This window comes from Gymnogyps californianus, chromosome 2 (genome assembly GCF_018139145.2).
Source record: "Gymnogyps californianus isolate 813 chromosome 2, ASM1813914v2, whole genome shotgun sequence".
Taxonomy (NCBI): Eukaryota; Metazoa; Chordata; class Aves; order Accipitriformes; family Cathartidae; genus Gymnogyps; species Gymnogyps californianus.
In genome coordinates, this window is record NC_059472.1 from 95941203 (window position 1) to 95958732 (window position 17530).

At 38.5% G+C, this 17530-nt stretch overlaps 1 protein-coding gene across 1 annotated transcript in view; it reads right to left on the reverse strand.

The window, feature by feature from the left end:
* Window positions 1-404: 404 nt before the first annotated feature.
* Window positions 405-17530, reverse strand: part of LOC127012659 (uncharacterized) — a 74060-nt gene continuing 56934 nt past the window's right edge. Inside the window, exons 8-11 of the mRNA XM_050890892.1 lie at window positions 15215-15307; window positions 13608-13746; window positions 1151-1239; window positions 405-455 (exon numbers count right to left, since the gene is read on the reverse strand). Coding sequence (XP_050746849.1) covers window positions 405-455; window positions 1151-1239; window positions 13608-13746; window positions 15215-15307 — 372 coding nt within the window. The remainder of the gene's footprint in view (window positions 456-1150; window positions 1240-13607; window positions 13747-15214; window positions 15308-17530) is intronic.

The following is a 17530-nucleotide window of genomic DNA, read 5'->3' on the forward strand; positions in this document are numbered from 1 at the left end:
ATCGGTCTTCCTACAGATATAAGGCTACACACACACGCACGCACCCATCAGTCTGCAGTTATGTTTATATATAACTCTGGTTTCTCCAAGTTATCCTTACTTCCCTAAAGAAATAAGTCACTTGAAAACTTAGTCATTTAAAATTGAGGGAATTTCCAGTTGGCCAGTCTCTTTTTGCTCATAGATATTTATATGTAGATCATCACACTACTAAAGTCAAAGTTGCGATAATAATTCCCAGCTATTGAAAATTTGTGCCACAGTACATGTACAGGTATAAACACATAGTACACAAGTTTGTGAGTACTCTGAGTACCGTGATGACTTTTTTCCATGGGCAATTAAAAGCATTAAAAATGTTTCAAAGTACATCTAGAACAGGGTGAGACAAATTGCCAGAACGATTAATTTGAATATTCATGTTTGTAGTTACAGTTCGCTGCAGCCATGCTGATCTAAGGAGGGAAATGGAGCAACACATACAGAGAAAAACTGCATCCTTCATTGAAAAATATCTGATTTAGAACAGATAATGCAGGTAGAAGCAATTCTGAGGAATACAGTCTTCTTTGTGTATTACTTCTCAGGATTTACATTAAATTGGAAAGTTCCAGTAGTATTTCACCCAGAAAGTGTTGTCATGATACAGATGTGATTTCATGTAACTTGCACTGATGACACAATATTTGTTCACAAATTAATTATGTCCTTGACCAAGATACTACAAATAAGGATACTAAAAGTATCTGATGGTAGGGGTCTTCCGCACAAGGACATGAGAGCTTGAAGGTTACAGATGCATAGGAAATCTTTCTTGTGTTTAAACATTACTGAAATAACATCATCCTGCAGCGCAGCCTTGATCAAGCTACTGTTGTCTGATTACTGGATGGTCTTGCCTGCTACTCCTTTGAAATTCCTTTGCTGGAGAGACTAGCTTCCTATAGATCTATGCAGGAGACAGCAATACTCCTGGCCATGTGAAGCCTTATGGTAGCTGTAACAAAATTCACAGTGATAGACTAAATAAACACAACAACAACAACAAGGAGCAAGCCCACAAGTCATTCCTAAATGGCACAGGTAGAAGCTCCAGTGGCTTCATTGTGTGCTTTAAGGGAGATAGTGACGTTCAGACCAAGGCCAGTACCTTGTGATGTCCTCCTTGGCCTTCCTTTGGCCAAAACGAGAGACAGTGCTCATCTGCACTGCTACGGCGAACCCGGTAAAAATCATCCTCTGTAAGAAGAAGGGAAAAAAAAAAAAGTATTTTTATATCAGTGCATAAGCTAAAGCTCTGGAAAACAGCGAGCTGGATTTTCTTCCCTCTCCCACCAAGATCTTGCTTAACTCCAGGCAGGTCATTTTTTGCCCTCCGTCCTAGTTATAAATAGGTGGTTAGTTCTCTCCTACCTTCCAGAAGTCTTAGGATGATAAATGCAGAGAAGACTTCAGATATTGTTGTGCTGGAAATAACAACTGTATAGATAGAAAGTGGAGGAAAAAATTAGAAATAAAGAAACAACAGACACAAGAAGAACAACAGTGAAGGGTATTTTAAACACCCCAGGATGTGTTCTTCGGAAAAGAGAAGGAAGTTCATTTTCTTGCATGGGCATGGTTGTGGATCGAGAATGAGGCACAGGGATCCAAAGTATTTGTGTTTTCTAAGCAATGTTTACTCAAGTAGTGTGTCCCTCAGACTCCTGAAAAGCAGTGGCTTGTGGAGTGAACAAAAATGTACTCCCTCATCATAGGAAGCAGTGGTGCGATGGAAATAAAGGTCTGTATTACGCTTCTTAATGTACGGCACCATGGAGGATAAGCCAAAAATACACTTAATGATTATTTCACCTTTTTTTTTTTTCCAGTTACTTCCACTTCCCCTCAGTAAAAGACAGTCAAGTGTACTTAAAATCACAGTACAGGCAGGATCTGCTATTAGGTGTTGTAGTTGTAGATATACAATATACTCATATACCATGTCACGGCGTTGAGCCTGTGTGTTTGTGTATATACGTATGGATATCTTCCTATTTTTTACTTTCTATATATACACACATATAGGTGTATATATATTCTGAGCATTCATAGTGGATAAGGTATTTACAGGTATTTATGTCATCTGGGGTGAAAGAAGAGGTCTACTGAAATCAGTGAAACTGCATAAAATACAGCTGCTGGGTATGTCACGTGTGCACACACGCAGTATAAACAGTTCAAATTGTCTCCACATATTGCATATATGTGATACATGTATGAACCCATAAACACATATTAAAATATAAACATACGTTTGTAAAGATGGTTACTGTGGTTGTCTTTGTTGTTCAATTTATTTTTAATTTTGGCTCACTGAAATGGGTTTCCAAATAGCTTTGCTGAAATAAGACTTTGACAATGTTTTTGGAGGCATATGACTAAAGCAGTAATTACCTTGGCCAAAAAAAATAACACAATAAAAAGAATAAAGAAAACAATACTATTCTACATTTAAGAAATGGGAGGGAGAAGAAACTCAAGTTTGTTATTTAATCATGACATGCTCTTTTTATATTTTATTTGTAAGGCTCTGAATGCTCTTTTCTTTCTATACCAGTGAGCTCATTACTTTAATTCTTCATAGATTTCTCTGAACAATTTTTGCTAAGTAAAAACACAATGTAATTCTTCAAGGGCTGTAATGCTAAGAAGCTGCTCAAATTAAAGATCAATAAAAAGTACAGAAAAAATCTCTATGAAAATAAATAAATAAAGGAGAAGATAGCAAATGCTTGCAATTAGACAGGATGAAAAATCTAAAAAGAAATTAAATTTAGTTGTAATACATTTCCCATTCTTTTCTTCATGAAAATTACTACTGAAGTGGGTTTTTTTCTGTAATTTAAATGTTAAGCTGCCAGATGTGTGTCTCATGCTTGAAGAGTTGAAGCTTTGCATTATTTAGCATATTAAGATTCACAGAATTTAAAAAAGGGCTCCTTTATTGCCTGGAGGTTCTAATTAAGTAAACCTTAGCCTGGTACATTTAAAACTTGCAATACAAGAGATTTTGCTTCCTTTTTTCCCTCTGCAGTCAAGTCTCATCAATATAATAAATATGGAAAATACTTAAGATGATATAATTTTCTTTGGCTTGAGGAATTAAACCTATCTATTATTTTAAGAAGTTTTTAATAGAGGCCAGCAATCAGAAAGACATTTAAAGACTCTGGTCTACTTTTTAATCATAGGAGTTGCTCTTAGTTAGCGGGGGGAAACCTGTCTTATAAAACTGAGCTATGTAGAAATTGTTTCTTCCACATGCACAAAACAAAGCAGTTCTGAGAAAGAAACAAGAATCACACAGTTCTTTATTATTAAATTGCATTTTACTTTTTTATAACTTGTTATAATTGACCACAGAAAAGTAATAAAGCATTAATTAGCTGCGCTATCAGCAATTTGTTCATCGAAGGAGTTGGGATGGCTGCATCAGAAACTGTAATAACATAGAAATTCCTTTGACATACAGCACCCATAAATCATACCTTAAATACAGTTATTTTTGCCATTTTAGAGTATGTCAAAGGTGTCAACTTTGTCCAGATATAGCACTTAGCGGTGACTATTTTAGTAAATTGACTCAAAATACATTTTGTTCCCTGACAGGGGAACATAATACCATTCATGATAAAAATGAACAATTTGAGGAGGAGAAAATAGCACCAAGTAAGAATGATCAAAGACAGGTATCATAGCTATGGTAAGGGTACAATGGCAGGTGTAAACTCTCTGTTAATAGGTTTATTTGGAAGTCAACAAACGTATGCATAAGAGCAGGAAAATGTGATTACACCAGGGCCTGGAAAAGACAATAAAATTCTTAATCCGATGCTATAAATCTGTGATCAGATATTAATAAGAAGTCCAGCCAAATAGTTTTAATGCTGTACATTTGTATAAGACAAATAGGAAAAAAATGAGTGGCATTTTTTCCCACCATTGTGGAATGGGTGTAACAACAGTAATGCCTGGATTTGGGAAAGTATGGTGAGATGAGGTTTGTTTCCAGACCTTGACAATGCTGAGAGCAGTCTTATTTCTTGGTGATATTAAGTCCCAACAAAACAGTTTAGATGCTACACAGCTCACACCTGATATGGGATACAAAGAAAGTGTCACCTGTACCAAGTCTCTGAGTTCAGCTGGGACCTACATTTTTAAAACAGGATGGAAAGAGGTTGGAAACTAAAATGTTAGTGCTACTCCGTTACCTTTCTCAGCATCAGCCTTCTTGGGGCAATAGCTGAGAGCAGTAGCATGACCTTTAATAATGGAGGGTGTCTTACAGTTTCTTAACCCTCGTAGAGTATAATGTAATCTTTTTTATCCTCTACATTCAGTCTGGAAGTTATCCTCTTTGGTTATGTCTTCTGTAACAAGTACTGTGGTGCAACAGGAGTGGATCTGTAGAATGAAACCAGCGATTCGGAGGACACCACTAAACACTGGGGACCCTGCTGTGTGTTGAAGAGTTTATGTCAGACTAGCTCTAGTCTAGTCCTGGGAACTGATGGCCCATTAATAGCCGATACACACACCTAAAGTGCATCCCATTGCTTAGCTTCACCCTAAAGGAGTCCAGTGCTTGTCCTCTGAGATCACTCTGCAATGCGAACCAGAGAACAGCAACTGGGGCAGGGCACGCACTTCAAAAGTGCCCTAAAAAACTAAACGCTAATGTAGATACACCCTTTGTGAACTAGGATTAGAGAGGGGTGCGAATCAGATGCTCCATGATGTGAAACTTTCAAAGGCTGCATATAGGGCTGATACTGTGAAATTTTGATGTATCAGGGGGGCAGGGGATAGGAAGAGAAATTTTAAAAGATTTTTTTAAAATATGGACAAAAAGAAACAACACAGCTAGGAAATTACTTTACATTGGTTTGGTGGAAAATATTTCTGACTTATATGGAGGCAAAGTAGAGAAGGATGAAGTGCACTCCCTTCTGACGGCTGCAACCTCTCTTTCAGTCAGGAGGAAAGGATTTTAGAGTGGTGCCATCCAGGAGTGGGGCAGCAGCCAAAGAAATCACCAGCTTGGTTAAATTACAGCAGGGAAACCGAAAATAACATGAAAACCCTATCTGGACTCCCTCCCTAGTAATACCCCAGCCTGTGGGAAATCAAACAGCATGGTAAGAGTCGGAAAAGGGAAGAGTTTGAATCACGTGGATTGCACAACTGTAAGCAGGAGTTGAATATGATCCTATCTGCAAGAATCAACCCAATACTTTACACAGTCCTGCTCAGAGGAGGAAAAGACCAGCAGAGAAAGAGAAGGTCTGAGGCTCTGCCTGTAGAAAAAATGAAGGGCAAGCAATCTTCATTTTAAAACATCACTTTGTTCTCTTTAAAGTGGCACCCATGAGGAACTACCAATAAGAATAGCTTTGGGTTTTTTGGTTTAGGTAATCATTTATGCATCTGCATATGACTTACGTAGAAGCAAACAGCATGTCAGAAGGAGAAGAACCTTGTTGCAGTATAATGAGAAATATTGCAAGGAAGGCTCACCGGTTTTCATGAAATTGTTTCAGAAGTGGCATAAATATAATCCTCTCAACAAAACCATTTCTCACCTACACAAGCATGTTTTAACAAATGAAAAACTTTCTCTCCAAAGGTAATGATAAAATTAGAATGAAGCTGTCTCTGTGTTTGGTATTTTGATATGGAGGGGACATCTTAATATGTTCTGAATCAATTGCTGAGTGTTATCTGCTAGTGTACTAACTCCTCGGTTAGCCTGATGCCATCTTTGCTTAGGTGTTATTCTGAAGCTTTGTTCAGACAAAAATGTTTTTGATGTCACGAAAGGACACAATTCACTTCCAAACATTTTTCCACAGATGTGGAGAGGGTTTTGAATTGAAGATCTTAAATATGATCAATATTTAATATCTAATTTTCAATATTCATTTTATTTTAGAAGACAGACATTGAGCAAAAGAATCCTTCTGAGCTGGAAGATTTGAAAATCAGGCTAAAAATTTGCCCTGGGTGTGCCATAGAAAGGTGATAGAGCACAGAGTTGAAGGAACAACAGAAGTGGTGTCAAACCCCCAAAATGGGCAGAATGCAAGCTGCTTGTAACAGGCTGACTAACAACATCTATGAGAAATATTTTACGTGTTTCCAGGGTTTTTACTGTGGTACATGCATAACTGGGGGCTTTGAAAAAAGAAATCAGGCTTCATATGAGAGGAAGGCTGGGGAACAGCTGCCTGCTGGGATGAGCGTTGGTGGGGAGGAAAATGCAGGCACTGTTGAAGCTCCAAATTAAACATCAGTTACAGTATAAATCCTAGTTTATAAGTGGTTCTGCAGAAATTATCTGGGGATTTCAAAATTAAACTTTTTTCCCTCCCTAGTTCTGAGTGCAGATATTGAGTTTAGTTGTTACATTACTGACAATGTTCCATCACAGAAAATCTGTGCTTTAGTGACGTGCCTTTTGAAACCAAAGTTTTGCATTAAATTAACATGTAATGGATTTAGCAGGTACCAGAAATTGAGCTCATCAAGAAAAACGTCTGTTGTCTTGTGAATAAAGATAAGTAAAAATATTTTTCACCTAATTCAAATCCACAGATGCTTTTGGAGATCTGCTTGTAGTTCAGGTAGACTCCCTATTATACAAGATCTGTTTTTAAAATCCTCAGTAGATTATAGTATTATCTCTTAGAGTATACTGAGTCAGATCCTCTGATGATGCAAAACAATGCCCTTTGAATCTTGCTTTGATAAAAGTTGTAGTAATTCAGTACCTTTCAAAATCAGGCCACTTCTATAACTGCGTTGTTTCAAGGTATTTGTAAGAGACCCTCTTGAATTGAAAATGTGGGCTCTAAAATGCTTTGTCTGGCATTGGATGTCTGCCAAATTCCACATAACTAATTTGAATAAAAATTCAACGTGGTAGTTTTAGACCTAGATAAGCATCAGTAATGGAGGTAAGAGGAAGAGGGGAGAAGGAATAGCTGTCTACCTGCACAACTAATAATTGGGTTTTAAGACATGCATTCTAAAGCTGGAAACATCCAAATGTTGGCAAGGAAAAGAAATCAGCAAAAAATTTAAAAAGCAGCCAAAAGCAAATATCAAATACCATTAAATGTTATTTAAAACAACTTTCATTCATGCAGGTTACTCATGTTTTAAATACTGTGAGTATTCTAAGCCGCTTTGCACAACTAATGTTGGGCAAATTAATTAAATGAACTTCAAAGTAGATTCCACTAACGTAAAAGTTGGAAAAAAATTTCTAAGCTAGGGCTGTGATTACATTCTTGGAAGGACCAACATCTAGAAAAGACATGTTAATGAAGTATTGGTCTTACGAGGAGGTGTATTGAGAACCCTTGAAAGACTGGAAATTTTTATTACTTTTTTCTATAATGTGCTTAACCTTTTGTCACCAACACTGTTCAACAAAAATTGACACCAGTTCTGTATTCTACTACTTACGCATCTATGATGGTCAACAACAATACTCAGCATTTATGAATCCTGACTAAGCAATGCCACACTAGCTCCTACCTCTATTTATGCCCGCTTAACATGAGATATTCAACAAATGTACCTATAGTAGCAGATGCATAGTCCTAGCCTTCTTGGGCAGTCAACAGAGAAGGACAGCTCCAAAGAAACGGTTTTTGAACTACATTTCATGGGTTGCTGTAAAAGGAAAGCTGGCATGTCAGTTGGCTTCAAATCAGCATCCAAAACTCCACTGCATAATTTTGGGGAGCCCACAGACTTGAAGACGATTACAAACTACTGTTTACACAGATAAGAGGTAGCTATCAGACCTCAGGTAGCTATCTCTTACCTAATATTTTTCAGTTCAATGTCTAAACATGACCTGTTATAGCCTCCTGGTACAGAGGGAGAGTCACTCTTTCCCTTCAAAAGGAGGGATTAATTTATTTTCACTTGCAATGGGTACAACTGAAGATCTCAGGTCGGCACCCGATACCCTCTCCGCTGCCTCAGCTACTCAATTTGCCTATTCATCCTAAAAGTCTGGACCGTGACCAGGAGGGCTGGCTGGCACCTGGGGCACGTGCACGGGTCTGAGCATGAACGGGAGCGCAGGCAGCAGTGGTTTCTGTGCCTGCACAGCCATTTTCCTATGGTGGGACAGAGAGCACAATTCACTGCCCAGGTTATGAAGTGGGGGTGGCTGTCTATAACCTTCAGATCCCTGTCCCATGGTAAATCTGCCTCTGGCCATCACGGTGGTATCTGAGTTTAGGACAGGACCTAGGGGTTGTGTTACCCAATTCTCAGACACCTGCATTTTACCTGGGATTTAAAAACAAACAAACAAACAAACAAAACCACCAAAACAAAACACTGCAACTTGCAAGGCTTTGCCTTCAAAAGAAACCCCACATCGCAGAAGCAAATGCTACCTGATGTTAATACAGACAGGCACTCTTACTTAATTTAGCTCAGCACAATTAACAAAGGATATTGCTATTAACATGTTGCAGGAAAAAAAATATTTCCCAAGCACCTAACAGCAACATGTTGTGATCCACAGATATAAATGACCAAATAAAATGAAGGGATGTAAAAATGTCACGGAAACACCAGCCGTAATCTCATGTTGTCAGTGCACTCCACACACACCTTGTAATTACTAACACATTTGGCCTACAAATACTTTTTAGACAGGGGAGCCCACCACTTCTGTACCTTTTCGCCTAAGCTGCTTTTGATCCCTCACAACAGATTTAAACTCTTCCATCGCTTCCTTTGCCTAGTGAAATAATGATGAGATGATATCGCAGGGCGAGGGGGAAGGGAGACAGGGGTATTTACACACATGCCAAGTAAATCTATTTGCAAACTTTCAGTAAATTAAATAATGCAATAAAAGTCCTAACCTGCTGGAAGCATTTTAAGTTCTTCTCTTTTCCTTCCAGTTTTTTCTGACACACACGCTTCTCCTCCTTTCGCAGCATTAAACTGCTTTTCCACTTCCTTTACAACAGTGGGAATACTTCCCTTATGGGTGTCAGGATCTTTCGGGGAGGTCAGAGGTTGCCCTGCAGAGGAAATGACAAGCTGTGAAATGTAAAAGAACAATTCCTTCCACATGTTTCCTTGCTCCAGGAGCAGTAAGGGGTTGTCGGCTAGCATCACGACGGGATGGGCCAGGCCTTTGCCTAGCAGTCCTGTCAAACCTAATTTACAATTAAAGACCTGCGCAACTGTTTAAAGCTTTACAACCCCGGCGAGTTTCAAGGACTGCCGAAGCCAAGTGGTACAAACCAACCTTATTTTTAACAGCCAGGCAGGCAGACAGAAGGAAGACAGACTGAAAAATGCTCTAAATTGTACAGTAACCAGATAAATTATATACCTGAAAATGATCCTTCTGTATAGTATTTACTTCTGTTATAAGCTCATAGCTTGGGAACTGAAAAAATTTCAGCTGCTCTAAATTTTTTTCTGGTTGATGCATGGGCCACATGAGCCACATATGTTGCTGTTAGACAGTAAACCTTGTAGGGGGAGGGAAAAATAAAGTTTAGGAAAAAAATGAGCTATTTGTTCATTTTAAGAAAATAAGTGCCCTTAAAGCCATACTCAGACAGCTGAGTTGCTTTTTCTTTACACTCCCAAAGTATAGTAGAGCAGGGGGCAATGAGGGACAAGCAAACTTTCTGGAAAGAAAATGTTACAGACGCAGAGAAAATCTGCATGTAGGTGTTTAGTCCAAAGACAGCTGAGGTAGTGGCAGTCTTTCTACGTGACAAATCTACCCAGCAAAGCAGTAGCAACAAACCTCTCTGCTAGCCCAGATACTGGGAGCAGTGTAGTCATATTAACACAACACTGTACCGAGGCTAATATAGCCTGTGTCACAGCTCTACTATGGCAAGATCATCCTGCTGTGGGACCAAATTAGCCCGGCTACCTTTGAACACTTTCCTTGAAAATCTTGGCTGATAACACCTCTCCTCCAACACGGCCAGGCTAAGCAAAACTCCCATCTTGATTTCACGCTGTAGTGTTTGGGCTAACTTCTGCTTAAAAAGATGTACAATTGGTCATGACTATTTAGGTACAGGTAGCAATTTCTGCTGTAATTTGACCAAAAACTGCACATAACTTGCACTAAAAAAAATTATTGTTTCAGTATCTTAATCCTCCTCAGCCACTCTTCCACCTTCTCCCTTGTAAGCACCCTTTTAGGTCTTGAGTGCACATCTTTACATGCTAGAACAGTGCTGACCATAACTTCAGGACTTCAAACTGGCCAATATTAAAGAGGTGTAAGTTACTGGAATGAAAAAGGTTTTCCTTTGGTTCTACAAACTAGAGAGGATAAAATCATCCCTGGTTTTCTACTTGCCTGTTGTATTTGATCACCATTTCTGATGGGCGCAAATAGGTGTTTGCATGTCAAGTCAGAGGAACATCACAGACAGAAAGAGCAAGCATTTGGAAGAATGTTCCCAACAAGTGCAGAGTAACACTTCCCAAATGAGCCTGAGTCTGACCTAAAAGTGTTTGAACTGGAGAACAAATATACGAGTGCTGTCCAGCTACTTTTCTGAGGATGAAGGAGCTGCCACTTTCAAAAAAGACTGAGTTACCCTGACATTTTGCACATGTGAGTCCCCTCTTCTATGGACGCTAAAGTCAAAGGGGATCTTGCTGTGGATTTCAGTGAGAAAGAGTGCTCTCTTGAAGAATTTGTATATTTAGTGTTTTATATGGAGATTCACATTTCTGAAGTTTTCATGCATTTAGAAGACTGGGTTACTTAGATCCCAGGCTATCAAGGCAATGTTTCTGGTAGTTGCATCAAATTTTCCTACCTATGCTACTTCTATTAGACTTGTTACTACCTTCCACACAACAATGGCTAATGAATTCCACGGAGAAATTGTCATTTATTTATTGACAGGGACTTTTGATCCTTTAATGGGGCAACAGATCAACAACAGAGGCTTTTCGTGAAAAAAGCAAAGGATGGCGGTCGTGAAAGGAGCTGTCTTCTTCCATGAACCTCTCATGGAATACCACTTCAAAAGAATGAAGAGAAGATATGGTTTGGACTAAGAGGCACACTAGATCTGATAATGTGCATCTGTGATCTACAAAGGAGGTAGAATGGGAGGTATTAGGTTGCATTCCCCTGCATTGTACTCTGGAAGAGAGATCCTGTGCAGCAGGGAAGAGCCATACCTAGCCCAACACAGAGCTGTGGTTTAAAAGAATAATGTAGCCTGGAGTTAATGGAAATAATATGAAGGTTCTGTCTTAAACTTCTAAAACCAAAACAAATTTGAAGTGAAGGTTAAAACACCATCTCCTAACCTGCTGTATTTTGCTTCTATGTTGCAGCACCACATATGGTATCGATATGTAAGATCACTCACTATTTAGACTACTGGAGTAGAGTGAGTTACAGAGCACCGGTCTTCATTTAGACTGTTCTTGCTTTCTCTGGTTTGTGTCTCAACCTTAATGTCACTTTAACAGAGGTTTTTTTTCTCCCTGCTTTTGGTGGTTTAACAGATATTATATAGTATTTATAGAGCATATCAATGTGCGACAGCTTGCCACAGATCATAAACACATTTTTCTGTTGGAAATGTTGAAGTCGTGATTTTCACCACGTGATCTCCAGTTCCCTAAGGTTTGCTCCTTTAATTGTAAATAGCCAGAAAGTCATCAAGCTAGCGTTTAATAAACTTTTAATTTGAAATGGATTACCACATGTTGTGTTTGTTTACCCATTATTAAATCTCTTAGCAACATATCACCAGCAGAAACAGCATACTGTAGCACTGCATAGATACATTAAAAAACAAACCCATGGGGGATATTAGCAGCTAATAATATCTTTAAAGAAGGCTCCAAGAAAAATAAATAAACAATATAAAAAATTACTCCTAGAAATTTTGTTAGTGCAAATCTGTTTGGCATGGAAGTTGCCAAATCTTCCATGATCAGCTTGTCAGCATATTTCAGAGGTCCGCACGCAAAATAGGACATACACTAACAATCTTTCTCAGTTCTTATAAATACATCTTTCTGGACTTCTCAAACTGAGTATCAGGAGTTTTTTCCGTGTGTTTCCAGAAGTGTGACCTATTTAGTTGCAGCCTCTATGTGTACGTGTGTGTCCGTGTGCACGTGAAGACTGATGGTAGGACCAAACAACGGTAAGGACAAGTTTGATTTATTAAGAGCTTGTCCATAACTCTTCATTGTTGAGAAAAATTGGCTGCAACTCCACCTTTTGGATCTGCTGTATCTAGAAGCACCTTAGCAGATATGTAGAAGATATATGGCAACAAAAAGGACCTTACTCCTCAGTACAATGTACGTTTACGCCTCTGTGCTTCTGGTATCAGGGTGGTTATATAAAAGCCTTTTGATCACAGTGCAGTTGCTGCTTAGCCTAAAAGCGTCACAGGGCAAACCTCATTTTCCTTATCTCCTAAACCATCACTCACTGTCTGAAAAATACTTCTACTGTCCTCTTTTCATGTTAAACTTCCAACCTGATCTGCCCATTTGCCGTGCTAAATGATTATTGCTTATCTGCTCTCTTTCTTTCCTTCCACTATCTTCCTCTTTCTCCTCCCATGTCTTCTACTGTGCATCACTGCTGCTGTTCTCAAATGCCCAAAGAACCTCTGTCCTGAAGAACTAAATATCTGTTTCAGATCTGCACATAATATTCACACAGACACTACAACCTGTAGATTGGCTGCATCCTTCAGTTCATTAAACAAGAGGGAATATAGGAATGTCTGTATGTCAAAAAAGAATTATTTTTGTCCGTGGCAGTCAGATACCACATGCTGAAAAAGAAAAACCAATGGCAGTGTCCTGCCATTCTTCTTATTCCTGGATTTCTAACAGAAGAGGAGCAATTTCTGAGTCCATTGCAACATGGTCAATTATGTCTTCAATGTAGCTATACCAGGAGACTCACAGAGGCCAGGGAGGATGCTCAGTCTAAAAGTAACATTCAGCTATTTTTTAAGAAAGCTTCTGGGGAGGTCTGCTGCACATAAGCAAATGATAATTTGTCTTTCCTATGGGTTACCACTTGGTTGAAGCTTAATGGAATTTCATAGGAGTAGCATAAGGTATGCTTCTGACGCCAGAACTATCTATCTCCCTGACAAATTTGAAGTCCCTGTTCTAGCCCAGGGAGGTGCTAGAGTTCTTCCAGAAAGAATTAGACAAAAAAGTGTCTTTTCTTTTTTATTTCTTCCTGTAAGCTTGGTGTCATAAGCAGCTGAACTGTTATTGCTGCGACTTTCCAAGCATTATTCAGCCTCAAGCAGAGGCCAGCACGGAAAGTTTCATCCTGGTTTAAATTGCTCACAACTGAAAACAAAATTAAGCAATATTAATAAAAAGAATCACAATATTCCTGCTATAACACACGTTCGACCAATATCTGAATGAGGAAAATCTAGCTTAACAGAACAATAATGACTAGCCAACATTGAGATGAAACTATGGGTTGCTCCAACGAAAGCCTGAATATAAACATGAAAGTTTGAATCCATCACCTTGTGGTCCAGACTGTTCAACCTTCTCTGAAACACCATTCCTTTCAGCAACACTTGAATACATGAGAAGTTCAGGTGGGAGATGAAAGTGCATATCACATTTATTTTGCTTATCTGAATCCTGTGGTAGTTTAATCACCTGTTAAGAAAAAAAAAAAAATACATGAACATAAGCAGTTCGGTATTCCACAAAGCCAGAACATACTTGTTTGTACACTATTTGTGAACTCTAGAAGTCCTAGATGCTGCTGTGAGGATTTTAGGAAGTTCTTGTTTCTCTGTACTCCATTTACTACAGTTTTCTCTCATGTCAGTTTCCCATGTACATCTTCCCCATGCTTACAGACTAAAGCAGACATCCCAATAAATGGGGGTGACTCACAATCCAAATTCAGAATAATCTGGGAAAATATAGATTCCCTGGATCATTAAATCATCCCAAGCTTATACACTGAGTTGAAAGACTAATTTTGCAGCTTTGGGTTCTTCCCCCGCCTATTTCAACCAATTTTGACTCTTCTGTTATTTTTTTTTACCATAGCTCTACTAATGTTGTTTCTGACATTCTCGTTCCTAGCATATGTTAGGTATATTTTTGGTATAAATTCTTATATCTCTACATGATTCTGAAGTTACTTTCACTTTCTTTTACTCTTGGTAGACTCCAAAAAAATTGCCTGAAAAACATCACTACAAGAAAATTAATAACTATACTTTCTATTAAGTAAACTCACATGTTAAAATTAAGATGCTTTCAGAATTCATCTCTTTTAGTAAGTGTTTTTTCCTGAGCCAGACATGACTATAAATGACGTATAAGTTTGAGGTCTTGTTAAGATTCTGAATGAGGGAACGTATCTCACTTACAGTAACACCCTTAATTTGCAAGTCCAGAAACAAAGCTTCCACTGAAGAGGAGTTCTTAATTCAGGCCCATTTTCACCAAAGACATACAAAAAATGCCACATCTGAATTGTGTCCAAAAACTATTCAAAAGTAAGGTTCCTACCACAACAGAGCCTTGCTTGCTAGCTGGGGATCCCAGACATACAAAGGCAACTATATCATAAACAACATTATTTTATCTTGTAGCCATGTGAAAGCAGCTCTGAGATTCACTAAAACTGTGGAGGAAATTAACATGTACTGGTGGTGGGCTCAAACTCAGAAATTCAACTTTTGATCCAATTACTCAGCACCCGAAACAATATTTTGATATTTGAAATAATCCTAAAATTTGGCTGTAAAAACCCCACTAATTTCACATAAAAGTTGGAGATGCATATGATTTTCATTTTCTTTATATGCCTACTGGGTAGGTTGATAAACTGCTATTTGGAAAGATGGTATTTATTTTAAGGCTGACAGAAGGAAAGTGGAATCTGTTCTGAGGAACAGTGACTAAATCAACAGGCCTAATTTTTTTAAATACAAACCTGAAAGTAGAGATTGCATAACCAATGATCCAAGTCTTGAGAAATAAAACTTTCAATTTTTTTGAATCGGTCAACTTTAGAGTCATAATGGCCTCTGAGGAAGGGACATTTAAATTTTCCCTCCAAAGCATTAAAATTGTTGTCACACAAGGGAAAAGCTCCCCATCCCACTTCTTGATCAATCCAAGTATGGGTCCCACGAAGAAGGAAGAGTTCAAAGAGGAGGACCATGCCTGGCTTCACAGCTTTTCTAGGTGGTAGAACCTAGCAAAGGAGGAAGAGAGAAGATTTATTAGTTATAAAAACATCACAAGGGAACGAGCTTTCTTTTATCATATAAAGCTCTACAAACTTCATACCTTTGAACCAATTTTGCACGCTAAAACAATTAACAACACCAAATCATATATTTGAACAATTTTCCACTCCGACAGAAAATGCTGTGCTTTTTTTTCATGCTAATTTTGTGATTTCTTTTTTTCCCCTTGGCTTTCTGAAAGTGTTCATTTTCTGTCTTTATTTACCAGTGGTGGAAAAACATTGCCATTAGAAAACTTTAAGACAGAGTAACAAACCAGCCTGGGAAGCTGAGGTGTCCCTGTGAAGGCTTACTGAGATTCACCACTGGGTTCTTCTTGCAGCAACTTTGGAGAGTTCATCCGAATACCCAATGAGAACATTTGCAGGCTTGCTCCTCACTGAGACATAAAGTCTTCTCCACCCAGTTCTGGGAATGGTATTGGTACACAATAGCCTTCCTCCTTCAAATTAAAGCAGGGAAATTCTTCTTGCAAAGTATGTGAACCTCAGGGTAGGGTCAAAAAGGATTTTGAGGTAGTAAACTCTCAGCATACCAAAGACTAGCAAATACTGTTTACACTTTTCATAAGACAGCTAGAGATATTCTTCTGAGCGGCTTGGAGCTGTGGAAGAGGGTTACCAATGCCTTAGGGCCCTGGAGCAATTGTGTTCCCATGGAAAAGACTTGAAAATCAGAGGTGAAGAAACACCCTGAAGTAATGAATTTATGTAAATCCCTCTGTAAGGTTTGCTGTGTGAAGCAACACAAGGTCATGGAGAAGAAGGTAGAGAAGGAAGCAGGGCAAAGACAAAGAAAAAGAAATCTGGTCCTATGCCACAATTTTAACTGTTTTCTTTAATTAATGTGGGGGTTGGTTGAACAGCGCTAATACATTCAAAAGGACAAATAAAACAAAAACCATACAAAAGCTAGAACATGGGTGGCTAACAGCTTTGAAGGGTAGTCACGTGGGGACAAGGGGAGCAAATACATCAGCTACACCTCTCACACAGCAAAACATCTGCTTCACCACTGCTCCTACACATTTTCCTGGATTACAGAGAACTGGGACTGCCTAATCTTGGATGCTTCTCTAATAGAGACATTGTTCTGTTATTTGAATGTTTTCCGCCTTTTATTGTTCCTACTTCAGTCCTCAAAGTTCATAACAGCAAATGCCTTGGTACATTTGCCTTGCAGAGACTCCTGCTCAACCTTACCTTGCCTTCCAGCCAAGCTAGAGAAAGAGGAGCCTTTTCGCCTTCTCTCCTCCCTGTGAATTGGCATGTACTTGTAGAAGGCCACAATATTCAAGCGTATCCTCTGACTCTGAGTGTCCTGTAGAATATACCCTCAGTACTTTTTGATACACAGAATAAGACCTCCAAATAGAAGACATCTATCCAAACTGATCACCCACTGTTAAAAGCCTAAAATGCCAAAGTCTTCTTAAATTAGCAGGGATTTCCTCAATCAGATGACATTCTGCAGCTGATAACCAGCCACAAATCTTTACTGCTTCAAATATTTCTGCACATAAGTACACACCTCAACGCAGCTCTTTCTTGACTGATATTTTTAAATACAAGCATCACTTTTTTATACTCCTGATTGAGCAGTAGGCAAGACAATAAGCACAACTCAGGTACAGCCAAGCTTTTTCTCTCTCTTTTTCTGAAGCAGCTAAGGGATTTACCCATGCCAATAACTGCTATGTTAGGAGATGATACATGTTCATAGTTGTGCTGCATTCTATAATTTTTCTGAAGAGGTGAATATAAATTATTATTTTAATAATATGCCTTCCTGTTTCAAGTTATATATTGTGATTAGATAATGGCAAGAGAGAGGAAGTCATTTACGGAAATCTTTTAAAACTATAAATATTGTCATTATTATGTAGGTGTACTTTATATTAATTATGTAAATATATTCTAAGACTTAGTGTAGGCTTAAAATGAAACAGAAGCATCTGTTGAAAAATGCCATAACCCTGTGGCAGCTGCTATTAAACCATTAACAGTATCAGGTTTCATTTAAACCAGATTTACCATTTTCTATAACAGCCCGTGGGAAAGCTAAAAACATTAGGCACAAATTACTGACAAAAGAGATCCTTAATCAAGCCATACATTTCATTTGGCTAGCTGGGTGCTAGATAGTAACCTCTGTGCTACAAATTAAAG